This window comes from Heptranchias perlo, chromosome 2 (genome assembly GCF_035084215.1).
Source record: "Heptranchias perlo isolate sHepPer1 chromosome 2, sHepPer1.hap1, whole genome shotgun sequence".
Taxonomy (NCBI): domain Eukaryota; kingdom Metazoa; phylum Chordata; class Chondrichthyes; order Hexanchiformes; family Hexanchidae; genus Heptranchias; species Heptranchias perlo.
Window position 1 is genome coordinate 13,838,312 of NC_090326.1, and position 11,137 is coordinate 13,849,448.

Below are 11,137 nucleotides of genomic sequence, written 5' to 3' on the forward strand. Positions count from 1 at the left end.
GTGCATTGTATGTTCACCAGTTGTATAAATGTGGGACACCCCGTTCTATGGGGGTGGGTTGAATCTTCTTGGAGTCTTGGGTCATTTCCGGGTGCAGCCATTACCTGAAACTCCTGGAGAATAATTTATTGTAGGCCCCATTATTTGGCAAATAATGTCAGCACCTAAGGGATACTCACTCATCCGCTTAACTTGGGGATTCATGTCCCAGCAGTCAGAACTCAAACCGGGTGATTAAAGGGGCGTCGTCTTCATGAAGCCAGTTATTGTTTCAGAAGAGCCTCAGATAAATGCACCATTATCACAAAGGACAGTGGTGGGTGCAGGAGATGCCGTGATCTGTGTCCATAAATTTAAGTCCTTGCATCATGTTTGTGGGCAAATGGGAGAAGAGAGACGGTCACTTTTCCATATAGTGCCGAGGCCGGGCCGTCATATATTTCACCTTAATATTTCATCAGACATAGAAAACTTATATATGCAAAATATCTTGCACCCCAATGACCCATCGTGAGAAACTCCCCCGGTGCCCTATTTGAACATTTATTTATCTATAGATAACGACCCAACAATGTAGGAAAATCCTCCCAGCGCATGTTGGGAATGAATGGACGGTGATCTAGATTTAGAGTGCTGAATATTGCCTATAATCTACATGGTTTTACTAACAGAGAACCTCGTTTGAGAAGCTGATACTGCGTTGTTCTTTTCATTCCAACTCCTTCCACATAATAAAGCATCATGAAATGATTAAATTTATATATAGGGGGAGCACAAGTCTTACTGCAATGTTTGAACCGGCCAGGAGAGCAGGGGCAGCCCCTTAAATGCAGATGGGAAAAAAAAAGACGAACGAAACGTAAAATAATAGAACATAGTCCTTGTGTTTTTTTTTAATTCCAAGTGATTTAGTCTCTACATAATATTTCCAGTCGGTATCTCTGCGGTCTAACTTTCACCGTGTTGCGGTTGGGTGAGGGCGGATCACACGAAGATGACATTTTATTACAGAGAAATTAAACATAACCCAGTCAACATCAACGCGATTCGTAAGATAATTCTCAATATTTTCTTTTTTTAAAAAATAAAACACTCACAACATACCGTAAGTTGCTTTTTTTTTGATTTGTTCACTCACAGACCGTACGAAAATTGTTTTAAATACACAACTTGCATTTCGATAAGGGAAGATTGTCCAGAGGCTTGAGTGAATACGTTAATAGAAGTGAAAAATAACGGATCACACAGTGTCGTATTATTAAAATTAGAATTTAGCCAGTTATAAAAAAAACGCACTGGTGTCACAACGGGTATCGGAAATGGCAGAGGGGAAGCTTTGGGGCCCTCTCTGGGGAAGGGTACAATGACAGCACACTGGGAAGCAGTAAATTATCAGGGATAGGTCGGCTCTGCACATAATACAGGAGATTCCAACGGATTGATATATCAAACTAGTACAAGTAAAATTAAACATCCAGGTGCTGAGCGCAGTTGCACATGTCCTGAAGGTGTCTCTATTGTAATAAGAATCCTGCACACACTTACACAGATATTTATGATGGAAATCAAGACTGTTCTTAAAACTTCAAAGGACGACCAGGATACCATTAAAGTGGAGATGGTGCAGTTAAAATCTTGCACACGCGTTGAGTCGTCACGCGCCGATGCGGTTCGTTAATTGACAGATTTAGTCGCACCAGTGATCTCCTAGTGCACAGTTGTGTAAGAGGACGCCCCTAGACTTGAAACCTTGCACGTGTGAATTGCCCCAAAAGTTGTTCGTTATCAATATGAAATCCATTTGCAGTAAATCTCCTGAGCAATGCCGTCAGTGGTGCTTTATTTCTCTGGTTTGCTCCTCTCTAAGGGCTCCCGTTTCTAGAGAATTACAGTACATTGGGTGCAGGAGGGTGGGAGTTTAAAGTCGAGTTTGCTGTCCAATCCGTGGATTTTACCATCCAATCGCTCTTTGCTTTAAAGAGAAAGTGATAGTGGAAAAGTCAGCACTAAGACTATAGCAAAGCATCCTTCACAAAGCCACAAAAAAGAAGCAGGACACCTAATCCATCGCTCGCAGCTACGATCGTCGTACCTGCGGAAGAAGTTAAAATATTCGCTCATCTGGAAGATTTTGTTTCCCAATATTTCTTAGTAACGTTTTTCAACACATGTATTTCAAATTAACGCTGGCATTGTCTGTTAATGCCCATCGCTTGGCTTGGCATGCATTCCAAACTACAACATGACATGCAGTCCGGCCCTAATGAAACCAAAGGGGTTGATATTGATCTCAAGGAGAAAGCAGGATTCTCAGAGGCAACATCTAATTAATGGAAGGACAAAACAGCATGGAAATGGTATATCTGGTGCATCATAAATCAGCTAGAGGCAATATGTTCTCGCCCGAAGGGGCACAATCCGATCTTATCAAAGATAATTTTAAAACAAAACTACACTCTACACACTAGAGAACGTATATAATAATGTATACATTACATACGGTGCTAATTATATACCACAATAATGTTATAAATAATTACAGTAGAATACAAGCTATACAGTTGTTTAGCATTGTAATTACACAATCAGACCACACACATTGCACACAGGCCGGATGGAATAGATTTTAAGGAGGCAAGTTGTATATCTTAACAGGGAAATGAAGTAAACGGTTAACACAAAGGGCAGTTCCATCATATCTGCCGGTTAAGGTGCTGAGTTATTTAACATTGTGTTTTATATGTGGATACATTGCCACCGTTAGCATATTTACATAGTTTATTTCCCAGCAAACCAGTGGTGACAAAATCCTGCTACTATTGCAGCACACGTGACCCATGCAATGGGCCCTCGGATCTTACATCACGTGGTCTTTATTACTTTTTGAAATGTACCTAGTCTAAATAATCCTATTAATTTACAAATAGCTTGTATTACGTCCAAGAACCTGTGCCTTTGCCTTCCTTATAACCTGCTCACACTTGCCTCTTGTGCTGTGATGTCATTGGATTCAATTGTAGCTCGCTGTTAGCCTAGTGATTTATATACAAATGTACTTAAGGCATTATATACAGATTGCGGATGCATTATGAATAAACGCGTTTTCTATATATTAACTATTATATGGCTCCATCTATTAGCCTACACGTGCCTTCTGCATCAATTATAGATTCTGGTCAACATTCTTCCCTCAACCAACATCACCAAAATGGAATAACTGGTCATTCATCCCATTTGTGGGATCTTGCTATACACAAAATTGGCTGCTGATTTTGCCTACATAGGAACAGTGACTGCACGTCTAAAAATGATCATTTGGTTGGGAAACACTTTGGAACGTCCTGCAGCTCGGATAAAAGGTGCCACATAAATAATGTTCTACCAGTAGCTCGTTCTTCACAAATAATGACCCAACTATAGTGCTATGTATATGCACATGTTAATCTATATGTATATGTACTTACTACATTATATACCTAAATTATATTACACATCATGCTTTATGAATCAATTATATAGATACTTTATCGATGTATCCATCTATTGCCTATATATATGTTCACTAGATCAAATATAGATCGTTAGGTTATTCCTTTTCAATAAATTATGACTATATTGTTTATCTCTATAAATCATTAGTTTATATACGTATGCTTCCAGTACATATATACAGGTTACTTATCGTCATGCTTCATAAATAAGTGAGCTGTATAGAGATGGGGTAAGAATTGGATGCGTGAACGGGCCCCGCCTGGTGCTTTCACTCTTGGTGAAGCTTCTGCTTTGCCTACCTGATGTGGATGTGGCGCTCTGCCTGAGGATTGTGGCCGCGGGCCTGGATGTGGCTCCTGTCTGCCCCCTATGCGCTTCTCCGCTGTTGGAGGAGCGGCGGCCCGGTCGCTCGCTGGGAGGCGCCGCAACCGCGGGAGGACTCCGCAAGCCCTTGCCGTCGTGGAGGGGCAGCGGCGGCGCCTCCAGCGCCTGGAGGGCCCGAGCATGGCTGGTGTTCACGTAGAGATGCGCCTGAGCCTTGTACTCATGCAGCTCCCCGTTGTTGGCGTCGGTCACCCGGCACTCGTACAGCCCTTCGTCATCCTTCCGCACTTTGGAGATCTGCAGTTTATGTGAGATGTCGCTGCCCATCACTTTCACTGTCTGCAAAAGGGGGGAAATGAGACCATCATCACCATCAGGAACATTACCATCATCATCATCAGGAACATTACCATCACCAACGAAAACTCAATTATCAATAACATCATCATCAACAACGTCATTATCAACACCATCACCATCAGGAATATTACCATTACCATCATCACCATCAGGAATATTACCATTACCATCATCACCATCAGGAACATCACCATCACCAACGAAAACTCAACTATCAATAACACCATCGTCATCATCAACAACGCCATTAACAATACCATCACCATCAGGAACGACAACACATCATCATCATCATCACCATTACCATCATCATCATCAATATTACCATCATCACCAACGACAATACCTTCATCATGACCATCAGCATCATCATCAGCATATCATCATCACCACCACCATCATCAACGCAAACACCATAATCACCACCATCACCATTATCGTCACCAACATCACCATCATTATCACTAACATCACCGTCATCATAATCATCATTATTATTATCATCACCCCGTCCAGCGCAAAGCTCGACCATTAAGATTCCCACTAGAGCAAGCAAGTCATTGTAAAAATGCAGCTGGCCATGTCTCATGTAAATAGTAATTTTGTCCAAGGGCTGAAATGTTGACGTATTGAGCTGTGTAGTACCGCACCAGAGATAATCAAGGTCTTGCCAGTGTAGTAACTGTCCGGTGATGCTACACCTTCCTGTAATTACCCAATGTGTTAATGGCATTGTTAGATTTGCAGTTTTTACAAAGAGAGAAAGTGCGGAAGGATGACGAAGGGCTGTACGAGTGCCGGGTTAGAGGCGAGTTAAAGAAGACTCTAATGTAAATTAGTTAATGCTGAAAGAAGAGAATCGGTGCAACTTCCGTCAGAAGCATTGGGTAAAGGAAAGTGAGGTTCCCCATGGAGGTTTACGATCATGATACATTAGTGTTGATATTTGATGACGTGAGTTAGGATCAGGCTAACTGAGGCTAAAGGGCACATGGAGTCAGAGCTCGGATCATGGTAAGGATTGCGTCCTAAATTAGGACTAAAGTCGGTTTGGGATTACTGGTGTGTCTGGGTATCCCCGGGTTGAGATTGGTTTAAAGAACACAATATCGCCGATTAAATTTACAATCACAAAACAGTTTGTTGCGCTTAATATGGGAAACCTCTAATGCGTATTTGGTCACACAATGTGATAGCAACAGTGACCAATTAAAGGAGCGAGATTGTTAATTAACATTATCATTCATTGCTTTTACTCCATTAAAGCATTAATCGAATTTAAATGAACTTCAATTGTTAAATTTGATTATAGTCGTAAAAAAGTACCAGTTGCATATTTCCCTTCAACTTTGTCGCGTTCGGCAAGAAAGCGACGCGCGCACAAAAGCAACAACCATTGACTAGACTAATGTATTATGTATCATATTATTGGTATCAGGGTTTGCATTATTTCTACAGCCCGTAAATGTTCCTGTCCCCGTGTATTCACTGGTAGACATTAGACGGTAGCAGTGCTGGTAAACTGACCGCATCTCAGAAACTGACCGCATCTCAGAAACTGACCGTATCTCCATCCCCTGCCCGTTGTCTCAGAACCCGCAGAACCGACCACGTCTCAGAAACTGACCACATCTCAGAAACTGACCATCTCAGAAACTGACCGTATCTCCATCCCCTGCCCGTTGTCTCAGAACCCGCAGAACCGACCACGTCTCAGAAACTGACCACATCTCAGAAACTGACCATCTCAGAAACTGACCGTATCTCCATCCCCTGCCCGTTGTCTCAGAACCCGCAGAACCGACCACGTCTCAGAAACTGACCACATCTCAGAAACTGACCACATCTCAGAAACTGACCATCTCAGAAACTGACCGGATCTCCATCCCCTGCCCGTTGACTCAGAACTCGCAAACCGACCACATCTCAGAAACTGACCGCATCTCAGAAACTGACCACATCTGCCTCCCTTGGCCGTCCACTCAGACCCGCAGAACTGACCACATCTGAGAAACGAACCACATCTCCCTCCCCTGCCCGCCCACACATTTACACAGGTACAATCGAACACGTTGGTGCAGACACCTGTCCCATTTTGTCGAGACATTTATTTACTCACACTTATTTTCGTCTCGTCGTTGATCATTTCGCTTTGTGGCAAATTGTCCAACTGCATGAAAGACAAAACAATTGAATACAACATAAGATCACCCAGGGCAAACAGGGCGCCAGCGCTGGCACCATTATATTACAGGATGGACATGTACGAGGAAACACTAAAAAAAAACCATTACATTTTGTTTGTGTCAAACTTGAATTATTGAGTCCAACATAATATAGGACCCCTGTCACGGGGTGCATGAAGTGTTAAATCTTCCATTTCATGATGCTTAGATCAGTGTGAATTAAATGACTGTTTTAAATCAGCCCATGTTTATTGTATCTGGTGTTAAACCGGGCGCATTGATGGAACAATCCTATCCAGGTATCCAGATGTGGCCTTATGTTTTGTTATGGCTGATGGGCTATGCGCATGAAACGCTTGGCAAGTCTTCAAAATATATAAATGTGTACAGATATTTCGCGGTAATCCATGAGATATAACGACCTAACTTTTCCCAATGCTGTGCTTGGTTCAAGGTCGATGGGCTGCTCTTTTCTTTGAAGTAATTGGACGGACACGGGGTCAGTTATCAAACCTGCCCTGTATCACAGCCTGTGATACATTAGAATGGGGCAAGACAAAGTGAATCTCTCCTCACTATCACAGCACAGTGTAATAACGTCTGTCCGTTGAAGGCGATATAACTTGATGTCTCCATTCAGCTGCAATTCTCTCGAATCACGGGCTGCATGATAGCCTCGACCCAGAACTGCTCTTTATTTCTTGTACATCTGGATTCTATTCTCCTCACATTATGCCTCCCTCCCCCTCCTATTAATCAACCACGCTAAGATTTTTCTTGTCCAACTGACAGGCGGACAGATCTTTCCGGTTGAGTTTACATTCGCGAATCTGTCAAGACCCCAATTTGAAGAGAGGTGATAAATGTTAATACGCGTTCAGTTCTGTGGGCAATAAATGAAAGCATCCCTTCAGTTATAAAACATGGATTTCGAATCAAATAGTTCAACGTGCCTTATACTGTGTAAACCATCGTCTTAATTTCGCACCATTTTACAACAAATTCTTTTTTTAAAGGCACACGAAGAAAAAAATCAAACCACAAAAGGGAGAGTGCAGTTTTGATCTACTGCCTATAGTTTTTATTTATTACATTGGTGTTTTTTTTTATGTGCCCGAGTTACTGCGGAGCGTTTGATTTGCACTGAAGGGTGTGGGAGAGGAGATGGCACTGAGTAGATACATGCTCTCCAAATCCAGCCAACTTCAAGACCACAATGGAACAATCGCGTAGGCTTAAACAAATGGCTCAATTCAGCGATCCAAATGATGAAAAACATGGTAAAAATAATGCGGTATAAGGGTGTGTGCGTGCGTGAGTGTGTGTGTGAGGATGTGTGTGTGAGGGTATGTGAGGCTTTGTGTGTAAGGGTTTGTGTGTGTGAGGGAGTGTGTGTGAGAGAATGTGTGAGGGTGGGTTTGTGTGAGGGTGTGTGTGTTTATGCTAGGAATGTGTGTGTGAGGAGTATGTATGTGTGTGTATGTATGAGAGAGGGAGTGTGTGTGTGAGGGAGTGCGTGTGAGGGGGTGAGAGTGTAGGTCCGTGTGTGTGAGGAAGTGCGTATGTGTGAGCGAGTGTGTGTGAGCGAGTGAGTGTGTGAGGGAGTGTGTGTGTGAGGGAGTGTGTGTGAGAGGGAGTGTGTGTGAGAGGGAGTGTGTGTGAGAGGGAGTGAGGGTGTGAGGGAGTGTGTGTGTGAGGGAGCGTGTGTGAGAGGGAGTGAGGGTGTGTGAGCGAGTGTGTGTGGGAGTGTGTGTGTGTGAGCGAGTGTGTGTGGGAGTGTGTGTGTGAGGGAGTGTGTTGTGAGAGGGAGTGAGGGTGTGTGAGCGAGTGTGTGAGGGAGTGTGTGTGTGTGAGGGAGTGTGTTGTGAGAGGGAGTGTGTGAGCGAGTGTGTGAGGGAGTGTGTGTGTGTGAGCGAGTGTGTGAGGGAGTGTGTGTGTGTGAGCGAGTGTGTGAGGGAGTGTGTGTGTGTGAGCGAGTGTGTGAGGGAGTGTGTGTGTGTGAGGGAGTGTGTTGTGAGAGGGAGTGTGTGAGCGAGTGTGTGAGGGAGTGTGTGTGTGTGAGCGAGTGTGTGAGGGAGTGTGTGTGTGTGAGCGAGTGTGTGAGGGAGTGTGTGTGAGTGTGTGAGCGAGTGTGTGAGGGAGTGTGTGTGTGAGGGAGTGTGTGTGTGTGAGCGAGTGTGTGAGGGAGTGTGTGTGTGAGGGAGTGTGTTGTGAGAGGGAGTGAGTGCGTGTGTGTGTGTGTGTGTGTGTGAGGGAGTGTGTGTGTGTGAGGGTGTGTGTGTGTGAGAAGTGCATGTGAGTGTGTGAGGGTGTGTGGGGAGAGGGGCGGACAGGGGAGCCGGGCGGAATCAGCAGCCCTGTAGTAAACTCCGGAGTTATCGAGGTACCTGTACCTGGATCTTGCTGGTTTCTGGGCTGTATTCCCGCTCCGATGGAGCTCGAATGAACCACCACTGGATTTCCAGGTAATAGGACGGGGAGCCGCTGCCCCTGAAAGCACAGGCCATTTCCACATTGTCCCCTTCCCTCGCCGTCACACTCTTTGGGAGTTCAGTGAATCGCGCTGGAAATAAGAAATGTTCAGACCTTACCAAAAAACGGAGTTAAAGCTGACTCCTCCTGCTAAACCATTACTGGAAACATTATCAACCCGAATGGAAAGCTCTCAGATCCCATTCTCTCCACTCGTAGCGCCCTGGCGTGCAACAGCTGGACAGCTGTTTTTTAAAAGACCAGGTGTTGATCCAGTTATTAAACCAGTTCGCATTCTCCGCCCGCTTCCACTGTGCTCGTATTCATAATAACAATTAATAATAATACATTTTAAAATACAAGTTAGACGGTGAATACAAATGAGAATCGGCACGGGCAGATAATGCAACCTTCTCACGTGGGGACTTAAAGTAATGCTTCACATTAAGTGACTGAACAGTAATGAGTTTATTCTCTCTATATATCTTCTCTCCATCGGATCTTCATTGATTCATTCCTTCGATCTTTTCACTTTCTGTTTATCCTTTTCCTTCACTTCCCCCGTTACACTGTTCCCTTCCTCCGACTTTTACTCCCAATGACCCCTCATTTCACACTTTCTCCGCTCCCCTGTTTTTCCCCTTTCTTCCCCCTCTTCGTTCTTCGTTGCCCAGACTCACATTTAATCTTTCTGCCTTTCTTCATCTTCTCTGTACTTCACCGTTTAATCAAATTATTCCTTTCAGAATAGCCAAGACTAAGCCCCACAGTAAAGCTCACACACAAACACCGTATTTTTTGCAGGGCCATGTTAATTGTTAAACTGCTGGGACAGTCAGGGGATGTGCTAGACGGACAGGAGCTTATTGATGGTCCGTGTTTCTGCGGGTTTATTGTCGGCTATCTTTTCCTTCTATCTGAATAACTGACTGACCGACTCCATCCCTTCACCAACAGCCCGGAACCCTGATAGTTTTTTTTTCCCACCGCGATATTTTCCATGCTATTTTTATTTTGCCTTTCACATTCCAACAAATTGCACCCCCTCTCCCTTTGTAAATATATTTAAGTCCAGTTACCAGCAAGGGCAGCTTTGCAAACAGCAACATGTCACTCTTTCTGTTTCTCCCTCTCGCTGGTCTCTCTCCCTCTGTCTCTTCTCCCTGACACTGTTCTCTGTCATTACCTGCCCCTGTCTATCTCTGTCTCTCTATCTCGTTTTAATCTCAATCACTGGAGCGTTAAAAGGAGTTTATTTATTAACAATCACAGACTTACCTTGGGAGGAAAAACCCAGATGAGCGCACAAAACAAAAAGGCAACCAAATCCAAGAGAAAGAGGAAAGGTCCCCATCATCCCAAACAGACATCAGCAGCGAAGAATCCAGCCGTCCTGACAAATTATAAAAGCGAAACAGTAATTCTTTTCGGGAGTCGGTGTGTGAGCTGCTGCATTCTGCTCCCGGTGTGTGCTGATTTCGCGTGTGTGTGTGTGTGTGTGTTTGTTGGAGATCAGTGTTTCTGGAGGTGAGCTATATTGCAGCTGGTTAGCCCAAAGCCCAGCTCGGGAGTGAGAGACGCTGCTGTAGAATAGTGCGAGAGCTGCTGCTGTTCTCGGTACCTGTCTCCAGTGCGTCAGTCACTTCCCCCCATTGCGTCTTCACCCTCATCACATTCTGTGAGCAGCCCCAGGAAATATCCGCCCATCAGACCAATCAACCTTACACACTGCAACTTCCAGGGCTCTCGGTCCCCGCTCCGAATGGTTAGAACCGAGCGATCTGCGCCATGCAAAACAACACATTCACCCACTTTTGAGCAAAAGGCGGATCAAACCAGTGCCATTATTTGCATCGCAACACTCGTGTTAGTAACAAATCCAACTAATGCGCACGGTGCAAAAGACCACTTTACTGCTTTGTATTCAAAGTATTTGTTTCCCCCCCCCTGCATTTTAACTAATGCAGCTTAGACCGCTGGATATCGCTGCAGAGCGTGTGGTTTGTATAGGGGCGGAGGTTTAATGCGGTTAAACACGAGTAAATGTCTTATTTTTGCAATGCCACCTCCACAGCAGCTCCCCTCAACAACTCGGTGCTTATCGTTCAACTGGACCGCGCTGAGCCGGGCCAAGATAAACAGTTTCTTCCTAAACCAGTTCCATTTTGTGAAGTTATCTCAGTAGCATCAGCCGCAGGAAAGAGTAAAACAAACTTCACAAATAGGCAGTAAACTTATCGAATAAAGTGTTTCTTTTTATCCATCGATTGTCGCTCGTTTGATCATCTGTTTATTAAAATGAT

General features: G+C 44.3%; 1 protein-coding gene across 2 annotated transcripts; it reads right to left on the reverse strand.

Moving 5' to 3' along the window:
* Positions 1-892: 892 nt before the first annotated feature.
* vstm2a (V-set and transmembrane domain containing 2A) lies at positions 893-10,537 on the reverse strand. 2 transcript variants are annotated; one of them, XM_067997052.1, is made up of 5 exons: positions 10,113-10,537; positions 8,756-8,925; positions 6,296-6,346; positions 3,792-4,155; positions 893-1,972 (listed from the first exon to the last, which is right to left on the reverse strand). In XM_067997052.1, the coding sequence occupies exons 1-5, from the start codon at positions 10,189-10,191 to the stop codon at positions 1,887-1,889; spliced, it is 750 nt and encodes a 249-aa protein (XP_067853153.1). In that variant the 5' UTR covers positions 10,192-10,537; the 3' UTR covers positions 893-1,886. The 2 variants fall into 2 exon arrangements, with proteins under 2 accessions (XP_067853153.1, XP_067853162.1); XM_067997061.1 differs by having other exon boundaries at positions 1,938-2,092.
* Between the last annotated feature and the right edge of the window lie 600 nt (positions 10,538-11,137).

Coding starts and splice junctions, on each gene's coding strand:
- vstm2a (XM_067997052.1), bottom strand. CDS start 10,191: ATGATGGGGACCTTTCCTCTTTCTCTTGGATTTGGTTGCCTTTTTGTT. Junction 6,347..8,755: donor CAGAAACCAGCAAGATCCAG/GTACAGGTACCT, acceptor TCTTTCATGCAG/TTGGACAATTTGCCACAAAG. Junction 1,973..3,791: donor GAGCGCCACATCCACATCAG/GTAGGCAAAGCA, acceptor TTCTCTTTAAAG/CAAAGAGCGATTGGATGGTA.